This window comes from Saccostrea echinata, unplaced genomic scaffold (assembly GCF_033153115.1).
Source record: "Saccostrea echinata isolate AGI-Se365-2 ecotype Australia unplaced genomic scaffold, CSIRO_AGI_Sech_v1 ptg000086l, whole genome shotgun sequence".
NCBI lineage: Eukaryota > Metazoa > Mollusca > Bivalvia > Ostreida > Ostreidae > Saccostrea > Saccostrea echinata.
Genome location: NW_026889835.1, coordinates 1,290,636 through 1,306,408, shown reverse-complemented (window position 1 = coordinate 1,306,408; position 15,773 = coordinate 1,290,636). Strand labels below are relative to the sequence as shown.

At 34.0% G+C, this 15,773-nt stretch overlaps 1 protein-coding gene across 1 annotated transcript; it reads right to left on the bottom strand.

The window, feature by feature from the left end:
- Positions 1-1,194: 1,194 nt before the first annotated feature.
- On the bottom strand, positions 1,195-15,356 carry LOC133177053 (plasminogen-like). Its single transcript, XM_061312144.1, has 6 exons — positions 15,353-15,356; positions 14,743-14,985; positions 2,852-3,133; positions 2,477-2,641; positions 1,542-1,718; positions 1,195-1,425 (listed from the first exon to the last, which is right to left on the bottom strand). The coding sequence occupies exons 1-6, from the start codon at positions 15,354-15,356 to the stop codon at positions 1,304-1,306; spliced, it is 993 nt and encodes a 330-aa protein (XP_061168128.1). The 3' UTR covers positions 1,195-1,303.
- Between the last annotated feature and the right edge of the window lie 417 nt (positions 15,357-15,773).

Here is a 15,773-nt window from a genome sequence, read left to right as displayed (position 1 = left end):
ATCCCGCGTTTCCAACTGTCGTTAATGACCTGGCATATCCAACAAACTAGACAGCGATTCCTTAAGTATCTTGCAATGGCTCCTATGAATTGATATAAATTTCTTTTACACGCACTGCGGATTCAACTCGGTCAATTCCGTAACTGTGGAATACTAACGAATGCAAATAAGATATGATAAGTAAGGGTGTGTGTGTGTGTGCGCCAATAAATGTAACCAAAATTCATCCACATTTCCTGAGACCTTCTAGAGCGCATTAGATTTATTTTTAACAGTACATTAAATCTGTTGTTATGTCCACCTAACATGTGCAACATCTTCACAATAATCTGAATAATCGACTTGTTTAATGATGATCTTTCAAAGCATTCATTTTAATAGAATTCAGAGGCAGGTTAAGGATATCCGCTCCTCAGCCAGGAATTATAATTCTTAATTTTATTATTTAATTTAAAGTCACAAAATGAAGCTTGAAATTGAAATCTTTTCGTGCAACAATTTTCATTTCATGTATCTCAATGTGATTCAAGGTTCTTTATAGTCTTAGAAACGGTCTAACTTGTAAAAAGTTGACATTTGTACACTATAAAAGTGTAAAAATAAATACATTATAAGAGAAATTGAATTTCCAGTCATCTAGCCTTAGATACCAATGTTTATTAAAAGTTATCCTTGATGTTTTGCAATGATAGCAAAAATGTATTGAAGTAAATAGAAAAAATACTGTACATTGTACATGTATAAGTATTAAAAACACGCAATTTTCTCCAAATGCCTGGATACCTATAGTTTTTTTTTTTATCCTAAAGTAAATTCGTCGATCAATTTTCAATTAGAAAATGCATAGCAGGTTTTTGATCTGCATTTCCTGATTTTTTTTTTTTAAAGATTTGATAATTTTCCATATATATTATGAATAACTTTAATGATGACGTTTGAAGAATTACCATGTATAAATACACATTTCTTTGAGAATTCAGAAACATTTTTGTGAGCATTTTCAATTTAAGGCATTTCTACAGTGCAGACATGGAGACACTTCTATGATAATGATAGCATGTAACACAGGACTGATTTATGATAATATCAATATTCCTTTAATCCACATATCACATAAAAGAGGAACACTTTACTATTACTATTCGTTAGGTGCATTTATTCATGATAAAGTTAACACTTCATTCCTGAGATGCTGGAAAAAACCTGATGAGGAATGTTACAGAATTTACAACTAATAGTGCACTGAGGTAATTGTACTAAAATAGCAAAATGAATTTTAAGAAGTCCGAAGATACACTGAATATTATGCATCAAGTTTTCCTCTGATCCAGGGTAAAAGACTCTTGACATTGGCATACACTCCTGGATAATTTGGAAGCCCACAGCCTCTTCCCCACGAAGTTACACCCAGTACAGTGTATTTACCTAGGGGAAAAATATATAAAGCATTAGAAATTAAAAAAGGGGGGCAACTAGCTAATTTGGACACAAAGCATCACATAAAGTGTCACTCTTTTATGAAGGTAAAAGTAAGTGCTTACCATTTACTTTACAGACCAAGGGTCCCCCACTGTCCCCTTGACAGGTATCAGACCCTCCATTAATGTAACCTGCACAAAACATGCTGTTTGTTATGGAATGGCTCTTGTAAAGTCTTTTGCAGGTCGTCTGGTTTACAATAGGAATTTGTGCATATTTCAGGAGATTTGATGATATTCCTGAAATGTAAATGAAAATTTGCTTCTACATTTGCATTTCATGCATATTACTGCAGTGATTTTGAGCGCATGTATATTTTAATCATGCATTCTAAAACAAGAGGCTCAGAGGCCTAAACACGCTCTTCTGATAAATCACTGAACAGTCAAACATGTACATGTACGTGAAGGTTCAAGACGTATCAAGCATTTCCAGTACTAGTATCTATAGGTAAATTGATTATACATGTATGTTATATTATTATCGTTTTCAATATAAAGACCACTTTAAACTAATATTATTTCAAATGAATTAAGTGTAGTGATACCTAAGTTAATCAATTCCATTTTTTTCTGGTTAAAGGTGCATTTTTGAATTTGTGAGCGTACCTCAATATTCTTTTAATATTTATTATGTACTCCATACAAACTTGGTGATTCATCGGTATTTATCATTAACCAACACTTGAAATTAAAATTAAAAATATCAAAGGAAAATGAAAAAAAAAAATGTTCTAAGTAGCTTTGTTTTCTGTTGTTAAATATAAACTGGTTCTGTTATAAGATGTAAAAAAGAAGACAATATCCCTTTAAAAATTACTTTAAATTGTACAAATATAGATTTAAAATGATTGATATGTATTTGACGCAAGTCATATTGTGATGTAAGCGTTTCAAATTATGAAATATAAACTTTTTTACCCAATCAGTTGACTCATTACAACTAGAATTAAATTATTAACGAATAACTGCAGAAATAAATGTACATTATCACGAACCATTTTCCATTTTACCCCATCCAGATATGTAACAATCCAGGTTTTCACTGTAGACTGTAGCTTCTGATGGCAGACAGGCAGGCTGAACACTTGAAACCATTGTTATACCACGGCCAAGCTTAGGTTTTACTTTTAGTAAGGCTATGTCATTGTTCCAAGTTCCTTCTGCAGAGATATATATTTTTACACTGAAGGTTCGAACATTTTCCATTTCACACACACAAACACGCCCTCACACACACTATCTATCTATCTATCTATCTATCTATCTTATATTTTATATTTATATATATATATATATATATATATATATATATATATATATATATATATATATATATATATATATATATATATATATATATATAATCTTACTATCGAATTCCTCATGGCTGTAAATTTCTTCTAATTCAAATTCCTCCTCGTATAAATCTGGTACTTTGTTGTTCCAGTCTCCAACTCTTATTAACAGCTCTGATTTTTTCACCTCACTTATAAGACAAGATGTTTGAAGATGGTTAGTTTGGGTTATACTCGTTATAATTTGAATTTCTTTTTTTACGTAATATGAAACGTAAAAAGAAACGCAGTGTAACATAATTTGCGAAATTATTTTGACTGCATGGCTGACCCCTCCCCCTTTACATCTGTCTTCCTCTTACTCGTGCACATGCGTATGCCTAATTTTTCAGAATGTTAACCTATCAAAAGTTTGCAAAGGCATAATCGCAAAAAAATCACATTGATCCACTCGACTGGCCTCAGTAAAGTCCCTTTTTCCTCCAATCAAACATCTGTGGTTCAGTGTGGGACTAACTGGACGGTAGGGTTCAGGCCCGTAGAGGTTTCAAAAGTTTGGGGACCAACTTCCAAAAAAAAAAATAATTAAAAAAATAAATAAATAAACCAGCATCTAAAGGAAAACTTACTGTAGCAAAATACTATACTCAGAAAAAAGTGCCCCCCCCCCCCCGCGTTCTACGGGCCTGTGGTTTAAAGGCGTCAGAATGTCCCAGCTACTCTCGACTAACTAAGGGCTGACTTGTCGGAAGAGTTGAATAAAATCCCTATGATAACGATAAATACACTGATTAACTCCATGCAGAGGAGAATCAAGGCTGTGATAGATGCGCCAGGAAAGCATAGGATATAATGAGGATTTTCGATTTTCACTTTTTTGGGATGCCTTCATATGAGTTTCAACAACTCATGAATAATAAGTCAAAATCAAATGAGATTTTGGTAACTTGTTGATTAAAGATGAGTATAAATATTAGATTTCAATGCTGAAAATATTAAGTAATAACATTAAATCACTACAGGTTTACACTGCGTTTCTTTTTCTTTTTAGTATATATGTGTAAAGCAATATAACCCCCATTCTAACTTGCAGTATAGCTCGTGCTTGCTGATGTAGAATGGGACATTTTTTACATTATATGCATATAAAAAAAAACCAACTCATCAAAACAATGTGCAGCACTTAGGATCCAGAATGGACTGAGAATGGTTCCGCCACAGTGTGGTCTAGTATTTGTTTTATATTGGATTATCCTAATGCCCACTTGCCAGGGGAACATTCCTTCGGTCGCAAAATATCCAGAAACTATTGGCAAGGCTTGAGGCTTCCTCTTTGACGTGTCTCTTCTTCGTCTGGATTTGATCAGTGATTCCTTTGGATGCTGGCCGCAATCTTGAATGAATTAAACAAACTTTGAAAGATATTTAATATTTTTGTTTCGAGATTTCACGACCTTATTCGACATGATAAATTATCATAATTTTTTATACGAGTGTATGTATATGCACTTTTTCGTAACATACGAAAGAGATAATCTTATTATATGCTGTTCAAAATAAGAAACGCGTATGAAGAATTTCGTAATAAATTCGGAAGAATCTTTATAACAAATTTTAATATTTATTCAGTTGGTGTGTATTAATGATATTATATTAGTAATTTCCATTGTCTTAATCACTTGCAAAGGTCAAGGTCTTTATAAGTTAGTATCTAGTGTACCCTTTTCATACAGTAATGACAGACTGAGAGCGCCTTCCAATCTAGGCCGGGCCCCAGTGGCATAAAACGCATTTTAAATCTTGTATATAGGCACAAACTGCCCGTGCAAAACGAAATGACCAAAATTTGGGGTTTATGAAAATTCGTTCTAAATAATTGACAAACATTTAAAGTCCGATCTGTCCTCCTACATGTATAAACCACTACACCTTGTACTGATGAAAGAAGATGGGCGTGTTTGGCGTGTGATCTGCAGGAATAAGGCGTACGAAACATTTATAGTTTAAATTTCTACGATTTGGTCGGCTGACCACAGCTGGACATACTCTACAAGTTACGCACATGGGAAAATGTTACATTTAGTTTATAATGCTTTGTCAAATTTAATATATCAGTCTGCTTATCTTAATAATTACTACATGTAAAACTTAGTAACGCTTCAAATAAATAATAAACACATATAGGGTATAGTTAAATTTAATTACATGTATATATTAAAGTATCAATAGGTTGGAAGAATTGCTTTCGCTTTCGGTGCAACAAAATCAGAATTTATCTATTTGAAAATAAATCAGTACATAAAATTACACTGACAAAAGAATTGATTGTTTTCACTAAAAAAATTATTAACGCTCCATGCGAGGATCGAACCAAAAATATTTCTTTTCATTGCACTGGACGGGTAACACATTCTACTGAGCTATCACCGCTACATACACCTTATGGTTTTTAAAGCGACAATGAAGCACCGCATTTACACATTGGAATTTTGTTGGAAAAAGTTAATTTTTTATTGTCTCTGGGTCTTCTCTCCATTTTTTACAAATGTTTGTTTGTTTCTTTGAATTAAAACACACACAAATAACTTTTCAAAATCATGGAGAGATGACCCAGAGATAGCACATTTTTAGAAAAACGTGTTTAAAAATGTAACATTTGGTACCAAATGACTCATCAAGCGAATTTTTAAGTTCTTTTTTAGCAAATCAAAATACAATATCGGAAAATATGTCCCTTTCTTATTTCACAGGAACCCGATACATCAAAAGAATGCTAAAATTTCATGTGACAGATCAATGAAATTTTCACTTTTCAAGTGCGCCCAGATTCCTGCCGAATGCCAATCAAAAGCGCCCTCGTTCTTTTCACACTAAAGTCTTAAAAGTAAGAGAAAAAAAACTGAATTCTGGTCCAAAGCATTTCTTTTTTATGAGTAGATTGTACATGTATAGAGAGAGAGAGAGAGACGTTCCGACCGCTTAACCAGTTAATCGTATCAAAATACATGTAGCTATACATTTCTTGAAATATGTTTTCAAATAGTTCTATTCATATACACAAGAAGACTAAAGAAAGACAGAAATTTGAAATATTCTGTTTATCTTGATAAGAAACATTTTATTTCAATTTCAATATACAAGAAAAGAGTAAGAAAACCATGAAACATGCCTACATTGCTAATTTTCCACAGCAGATGTCACACAAGTTCATTCTGAATTTTCAACATAATCAACACTATATTCTAACTATCACTTAATTTAAAATGTTTATTTAATAGTTTAAACATGCAGTAATTAACACTTCACAAACTGACCAATTACCCCCCCCCCTCCCGATCTTAATCAGGAGAGAGTCAAAATAGCCTTATATATATATATATATATATATATATATATATATATATATATATATATATATATATATATATATATATATATATATATATATAATACTTATCAATTGGCTTCTCATTGTAATTCATTTATTTATAATGCACTTAAATGAGAGTATATCATATATTTACAATTGTAAACTTATTTATCTAGGGTAGAATATAGATATTTATAGACAGAATGTATAAAAGGGATGTTTGAGTAAGACTGATGTAGTGTATCTTATGTATTAATTGTGCACTGAAATAAAGTATAGATACGGAGTTTTGTCGAATTTCCTTGAAGAGAGACATAACGTTTACATATCTTATCTTACACATGATGTCATTGCTTAATCAGTTTATCCCAGAAAGGATATCTCTAATACCTTGAATAAAGTGTTATTTCTCATTTTTATGTTCAGTCTACCTGATTTATACATAGGGCTCACGGCGGGTGTGACCGATCAACAGGGGATGCTTACTCCTCCTAGGCACCTGATCTAACCTCTAAAATTTCCAGGGGCCTGTTTAATGCCCTTCTCGCAAATTTGTATTATTTGTTGATTTTTATTAGATCGATCACTGTTTGTTATCTTCACCTAGTCATTTTAGAGATGGGGTGTCTGGGTTACTAGGGAATACTATAACTGTGTGTTTATGGCATGTCCATTTAAAAAAAATAGAATAACAAGAGGTCCATGGGCCACATCGCTCACCTGAGCAATCTGGCTAGGAAGAAGCAGAAATCAGTTCAGTATATTGAAAAGTTTTAAGGGGGGGGGGGGGCAAGCTTAAATTTACACTACCTCAGGATGCGTCTATATCAATATTACTAATCATGGCATTTTCTTAAACAGAAGAATTCCAAAGATTTTTTTAGCTATGTATTCCTATGTATAACTCTGATTGGTCATTGTGGCCCCACCCTACCCACCGAAATTTGAACAAATTTGAATCTACACTACCCGTGGATGCTCCTATAATAATATGACTAATCATGGCTTTGCTGTTCTTGAGCAGCAGATTTTTTCAAGATGATTCCTATATATTCTTATGCAAAACTTGACCCTCTGTTGTGCCCTAACCCCTGGAGGATCATGATTTGAACAAACTTGGTTCTACAATACCTAAGGTTGCTTCTGTATATATATGACTAATAATGGCTTAGTTGTTCTTGAGAAGAAGATTTCAAAGACATTTCCTATTTAATGTGTATGATCAGTTTCTTACAAGGGATATATATGTTTTCCTTTTACTCTGTCTGAGTTAATGATTGGACGGCTATGTCTGAGGGTGTATCACATAGTACTTAAATTTTCTCTTTCATCTAGAGATGGGGACTGGGTAAGGTACTACTTGCACCGTGTTTCTCTCCTAGGTTCCCATTGATAGATAAGAACCAGTTGTCTCAATCTTCTTCAGATTTACTACACCCAGAACTTAAGTACTTTACAAAGATTGCAATGAAGTCTATGGAGAATTTTTTTAAAAATAAAAATTCAAATAATAAGAATATCAATAAATACTGTAATGAAAAATGGACTAAAACACATTAGAAATAGAATGACAATTGAAAATGATTTTTTAAGGTAAGGTTTTTAACATTGATTTTTTTAATTAATTAATAACAGAGGGAGATAACTCTTACCAAAATTCAAGGTCATAAATTAGGACACATCCCACCCTTACATGCTAATTGTAATAAATGGGAATTATGTCTAAATATACTGAGTATTCAACACCTACACATCTGTTATGTATTCAGTTTCATTGAATTTTTGTTATTAGGATGAAATACCTTAACTTCTTCATTGCTGATTCATCATCAAATTTCTACATCTACCTTCTGAATGCCTGACTTTCCCAAAGCTTTGCCTTATATCCCTTAGGCTAGTCCATTCCAAGGTCTGTCAGGTCATTCCACTATTTGAAGTCTTCAATGCGTTTTACTTCAATGCCCTTTAACCATTACACCTATATATTCATATGTAAACCTTGACCCACTGTTGTGGCCCCGCCCTACCCCCAGTTGTCATGATTTGAACAAACTTGAATCTACACTACTTGAGGATACTTCTGTATCAATATGTCTAATAATGACTAAGCTGTTCTTGAGAAGAAGATTTTAAAGATATTTCCTATATATTCCTATGGGAAACTTTGACCCCCCCCCCCCCGTTGTGGCCCTGCCCTACCCCCAGTGGTCATGATTGGAACAAACTTTAATTTACACTACCTGAGGATACTTCTGTATTAATATGTTTAATAATGGCTAAGCTGTTCTTGAAAAGAAGAATTTTAAAGATATTTCCTATATATTCCTATGGTAAACTTTGGCTTTGCCTATGGCCCACTGTTGTGGCCCTGCCCCATCCCCAGGAGTCATGGTTGGAACAAACTTGATTCTACACTAACTGAGGATACTTCTGTAATAATATGACTAATCATGGCTTTGCTGTTCTTGAGAAGAAGAATTTTAAAAACATTTCTTATATATTCCTATGGTAAACTTTGATCCCCCTGTTGTGACCCTGCCCTACCCCCGGGGGTTATGATATGAACAAATTTGAATCTGGAGTATGTAATAATAAAAGTTTTCACAATTAAGTTTCATCTTTTCTTGCCCAGTCGTTCTTGAGAAGATTTTTAAGAGATGCCACCAAATTTTTAAGATTTCTTCATTATCTCCCCTTGAAAGAAGGTGCGGCACTTCCTGTGAACAAAATTGAATCCCCTTTACCCAAGGATGCTTTGTGGCAAGTTTGGTTGAAATTGGCCCAGTGGTTCTTGAGAAGAAGTCGAAAATGTGAAGAGTTTACAGACGACAGACGGACGCCGGACACTCTTTGATCAGAAAAGCTCACTTGAGCCTTCCGCTCAGGTGAGCTAAAAAGGAATAACAATCACCCTTTTCCAATGTACATGTATCTTCGTCAATTATAAATATATTTAATTACTTATAAACTTTACCACAAACTGGTACATCGCAGTACTCCCATCTTTTCCACGGGTCTGTAGTATAGCACCATAGGTTGGGATCACAATCTGGGTTTCTGCAGAAATTTTCGTTGAAGCTAGCATTTCCGGGAAGAAGGCTGGTGTAGTTGTGTTTGTGAGGGTACTGGCTATCCCATCTCTGACACTTTCGACCCGATCTGGTTACGTAGGTTGTCCCTCGATATAGTTGCCCATGTGTGTTCCATTTACAGTTTTCGGCTGAAAAGCAGTAAATATTCCACAAACATTTCTTCACTTCTTTGAACAAATGCCAACGTAAGTAAACAAAGGGAAAGTTTATTGCATAAGTACTTTCTAAACAAAAAGTTTCGAGTTATTACAATCTTTTTTGTCCGTCGGGCGTCCGTCTAGGAAATATAAAAAATTTTGTGAGATTAATTGTAAAAGGCGAAGTAAATTTCTCAAAGTTAATGACTTTTCTTTCTTTTCTACTCATCGACCTACTCATCAACCGAGGCGCAGCCGAGGTTGGCAATGGTTTTCGAGGGTTAAAAAAGTTCAATGTTACACTCGACTACATGCAATATTTATTATATTATACTGAATGTTTTATACAAATACATATTACAGTGAACCTTGCGCAAATAAATTCTGCGCAGTTAATATTTTTTGGAATATCACCCGTCGTCAAATAATGTTGACTGTTGCTACGCTGCAGGGCTTGGCTTCATTATTCAGCAGGTAATAATGTTTTTTAACAAATGTTTCTCGACGAATCAGATTCAACTAATTTACATGAAAGTATAATATAAAAAATATTACATGTTTATTTAGAGTAACATCCCTTGAAAACGGCTTTGCCTCGGTCAGAAATGCTTTTCGGAGTATAACAATTTCACATGTTACCCTAAAAATATATTATAATAAAATATTTTTATAATATTAGCCTAAACTAAAAGTCATTCTACAAAAAACATAACCAATTAAAAAAATTTTATGTCGCTTACAAATTTACAATTTTACAAAATTTACAAATTTGTAATAAAATTTTAACAAAATTTACAAATTTGTAATATCTTAACAATAATTTTAAAGATCAATTTCAACTCTAAGACTGAACATACACACATGGTTTTGTTATTATTTACCGATATATATGCAGTTCAAGTTTTGATATGAACATAATGCAATGTTGAAAAACGCATAATTCCACTGCAAATCTTAATGTGGCTTCATTTATTTACAAATTTCAAGATGAAATTTTCAGCCATAAAAGCGTTCCGAATAGATTGCAATGAATGTTAAAAAAAGTTTTTCATCGTATATAAAAAGAAGTCAAACCACATCTCGAAAAGAAATACATGAATCTTCTTTCATGCGAAATCATAAGCATGTCGCTAAAAATCGATTAACTTTCTTAACGATTTTGTTTTTAATTTCGCGCACAGAATGCAGATTTCAAAGAGAACTGAAACTTATCTGAAAATGATCACGGAACCTAATATCATCGATTCTAGTTGCGAATCAGCTATAGACGATTACATTTTCGACATAACAAACTGAATTAGACATAAACAGTTGTCTCTCTTAAATTTTAACTTCCGTAACGGTAATTCAGAAAAGTTTTTGCATTAAAGATATAAAAAAAAATATTATTTTGGGAGCGAAATGCTTCATACTTTTGTTTAATATCCTAAAACAAACTTTGATTTCATAAGACTTCGAGTTGAAATCGACCTTTAAATTTATAGTTAAGATATTACAACGGTAAAATTGTAAGCGACATAAAAAAATTCTTAATTGGTCATGTTTTTTGTAGAATGACTGAGTCCCCGCTCACTGACGTCAGCCACAAAGACAGCCGCGAGACATTGGCATGCATATTAGGCACTTGACCTTTCGCTTGGCAAAATTAATATTGAGAAATCAACATACTCATCTTTCATAGATTTATCACAGAGAAAACAGTTGGAAATGTAAATATAACAATATATATTTATATATTTGACCCCCCTGATATCAACAAATCTGTCGAGTAGAACCTTCGCAAGCCCTGCGTGAGTGTCGCCGATTTCCCGTTTCTTCCTCATCCAACGATTATATTAATTCCCAAACTAAATTTTAGACAGGAAAGTTGCTTTTTCAAGCTCTATTTCCAGTTTCTTTTTCTTTTTGGTCGACTTTGTCAATGAAGCAGGCTCTACCAGGCTTCCTTCTCTTCCCATGCTGTTTTGTTTATAAAAACTACGCATGCTTGCATAGCATGGAATGTGGAACCCCGAACACGTTGCGATGTATATACTTATATCCCATAAATAACTATTAATTTTAATGAAATAATCAAAATTATTTAGTGTGAAAGCTGTAATTTTCTGAAAGTTTATACATTTATGAGTTGTAAAAAAAATTCCAAATCTTGTCAGAAAATTTTATCAAGTCGGATTTTTGATGAGTTGCGCCGCACTGTCACTTTAATCGTTACGGAAGTTAATTCCCAGCAATAAAAGTTAAAGTTCTCTTCAATAGTTAAAATTAAAGTGTGTTTTAGGATAATAAACAAACGTATGAAGCATTTCGCTCCCAAAATGATAATTTTTTATATACCTTTAATGCAAACACTTTCCTGAATTACCGTTACGGAAGTTAAAGTTTTAAGAGAGACAACTGTTTTTGTCTAATTCAGTTTGTTATGTCGAAAATGTAATCGTCTAAAATAGCTGACTCGCAACTATAATCGATGATATAAGGTTCAGTGGTCACTTTCAGTTAAGTTTCAGTTCTTTTTGAAAACTGCATTCTATGTGTGAAATTTAAAACAAAATCACTACGGAAGTTGATCGATTTTAAGCGACATGCTTATGAATTCGCATGAAAGGAGATCCATGCATTTCTTTGCGAGAAACGGTTTGATTTCTTTTTATATAGGATAAAAGACATTTTTTAACATTCATTGCAATCTATTCGGAACGATTTTACGACTGAAAATTTCATCTTGAAATTTGTAAATAAATGAAGCCACATTAAGATTTGCAGTGGAATACGTTTTTCAACATTACATTATGTTCATATCAAAACTTGAACTGCATATGTATCGGTGAATATTTACAAAACCATGTGTGTATGTTAAGACTTCGAGTTGAAATCGACCTTTAAATTTTTAGTTAAGATATTACCAGGCCCGTAGGAAGCAATTTCACCTTGATGGGGCACAACCATACATTTTCAGTTGGGGACACTAGCATCTACCAAAATTCCTTGAGAAGCAAAAAAAAAAAAAAAAAAAAAAAAAAAAAGGTCATCAAACGTTATTATTGAGGGGGCACAAGCATGTAGTAGCTATATTTTCTATAGTATTCTATATATCGGCAAAATTATTGGGGGGGGGCACGTCCCCCCCGTGCCCCCCCCCCCGGTTCCTACGGCCATGATTACAACGGTAAAATTGTAAGCGACATAAAAAAATTCTTAATTGGTCATGTTTTTTGTAGAATGACTGAGTCCCCGCTCACTGACGTCAGCCACAAAGACAGCCGCGAGACATTGGCATGCATATTAGGCACTTGACCTTTCGCTTGGCAAAATTAATATTGAGAAATCAACATACTCATCTTTCATAGATTTATCACAGAGAAAACAGTTGGAAATGTAAATATAACAATATATATTTATATATTTGACCCCCCTGATATCAACAAATCTGTCGAGTAGAACCTTCGCAAGCCCTGCGTGAGTGTCGCCGATTTCCCGTTTCTTCCTCATCCAACGATTATATTAATTCCCAAACTAAATTTTAGACAGGAAAGTTGCTTTTTCAAGCTCTATTTCCAGTTTCTTTTTCTTTTTGGTCGACTTTGTCAATGAAGCAGGCTCTACCAGGCTTCCTTCTCTTCCCATGCTGTTTTGTTTATAAAAACTACGCATGCTTGCATAGCATGGAATGTGGAACCCCGAACACGTTGCGATGTATATACTTATATCCCATAAATAACTATTAATTTTAATGAAATAATCAAAATTATTTAGTGTGAAAGCTGTAATTTTCTGAAAGTTTATACATTTATGAGTTGTAAAAAAAATTCCAAATCTTGTCAGAAAATTTTATCAAGTCGGATTTTTGATGAGTTGCGCCGCACTGTCACTTTAATCGTTACGGAAGTTAATTCCCAGCAATAAAAGTTAAAGTTCTCTTCAATAGTTAAAATTAAAGTGTGTTTTAGGATAATAAACAAACGTATGAAGCATTTCGCTCCCAAAATGATAATTTTTTATATACCTTTAATGCAAACACTTTCCTGAATTACCGTTACGGAAGTTAAAGTTTTAAGAGAGACAACTGTTTTTGTCTAATTCAGTTTGTTATGTCGAAAATGTAATCGTCTAAAATAGCTGACTCGCAACTATAATCGATGATATAAGGTTCAGTGGTCACTTTCAGTTAAGTTTCAGTTCTTTTTGAAAACTGCATTCTATGTGTGAAATTTAAAACAAAATCACTACGGAAGTTGATCGATTTTAAGCGACATGCTTATGAATTCGCATGAAAGGAGATCCATGCATTTCTTTGCGAGAAACGGTTTGATTTCTTTTTATATAGGATAAAAGACATTTTTTAACATTCATTGCAATCTATTCGGAACGATTTTACGACTGAAAATTTCATCTTGAAATTTGTAAATAAATGAAGCCACATTAAGATTTGCAGTGGAATACGTTTTTCAACATTACATTATGTTCATATCAAAACTTGAACTGCATATGTATCGGTGAATATTTACAAAACCATGTGTGTATGTTAAGACTTCGAGTTGAAATCGACCTTTAAATTTTTAGTTAAGATATTACCAGGCCCGTAGGAAGCAATTTCACCTTGATGGGGCACAACCATACATTTTCAGTTGGGGACACTAGCATCTACCAAAATTCCTTGAGAAGCAAAAAAAAAAAAAAAAAAAAAAAAAAAAAGGTCATCAAACGTTATTATTGAGGGGGCACAAGCATGTAGTAGCTATATTTTCTATAGTATTCTATATATCGGCAAAATTATTGGGGGGGGGGGCACGTCCCCCCCGTGCCCCCCCCCCCGGTTCCTACGGCCATGATTACAACGGTAAAATTGTAAGCGACATAAAAAATTCTTAATTGGTCATGTTTTTTGTAGAATGACTGAGTCCCCGCTCATTGACGTCAGCCACAAAGACAGCCGCGAGACATAGGCATGCATATTAGCCACTTGACCTTTCGCTTGGCAAAATTAATATCGAGAAATCAACATACTCATCTTTCATAGATTTATCACAGAGAAAACAGTTGGAAATGTAAATATAACAAGATAATTTATGTAGAAATGTATGCAGATCTCAATTTGTAAAGATATAGTATTCTATGCATTGTGTATAAAACAGAGATTTGGTATATAAATAATACCAAAGGTGCTTGATAAGAGGTGTATTGTCAATATGCTTTGAAAAGGGATATTAGTTTACCTCTAAGTTAATTTGTACAATTATTTTTAGAGAGGCATGGGGGATAATAAAGAATACTTCATAGGATTTTGCTGAACCTTAAAAATCGACAAAAATTGATCCATTTATCATCAGTAAAATAAATATACCCATTAACTTTTTTTTTTTTTACCACAAACTGGTATATCGCAGTACTCCCATCTCTTCTGTGGGTCTGTGGTGTAGCACCATGGCCTGGAATCACTATCTGGGTTTCTGCAGAAGTTTTCATTGACGCTGGCAAGTCTGTAGAAATAGTGATAGTGAGGGTACTGGCTATCCCATCTCTGACATTTTCGACCCGATCTGGTCACAGATGTTGTTCCTCGATATTCTAGCCCTTTTGTGGTCTTCTTACAATTCTTGGCTAAAAATTCTGAAAAAAAATGTTTCGAGTTCTAAGCATCACCTATCTACGGAAGCTTATATGTCTCCACACTTGTTGTGTTATAACTTGGTCCCCATAGCCACTTTAACTTTCCTCCGGAGTCTGTATTTTAGAGTGGATTTTCCCCAGGAGGAAATCTCATACTAGAGTCAGACTTTCCAGGGGTAGGATTTCTCCTACTTTATAAAAACTAAATTGTAATAGAGAAAAAAAGTCATTAAACAATGTAAAATACAACAAGTGTGAACACTAAAACCCCAGTCACATTTCTAAAAACGACCAACGGCCGACGCATTTTGCGGCAAATATTGGATTCTTTGGGCGACAGTCGACAGATCATCGGCTGTTGTCTTGCCCATTTTGGCCTCTATTTTCGTCGGCCTACTAATTTTGTGTCCGTTGGGCCCAGATCATCGTCCGACCATCCTCAGACAATTTGGCAAATCGATCGTTAGTCGGTCGACATTAAGGTATTGGGTTTTAGATGTCGGCCGATGATGAAAATCAAACTGCGGCTCAGCGCTCGATGATCGAGGGACGATTGACCAACTTATAAATATTTAAACTTTTGAAGTCATCGGTGTTCGTAGGAGTTAATGTGACTGCTCCGCGTCGCCCGATACTAGTGCCGGTGTAACGACGAAAAATGACCCCCGTAGAATATTAACCGGGGGGTCAAATTTCTCCGTAGAAAAATGACCTCCGGTCAATTTTCTACGGCAAGTAGGGTCATTTTTCGACCGTAGAAACCCTTCCAGGCCGGGTGTAAAGACGAA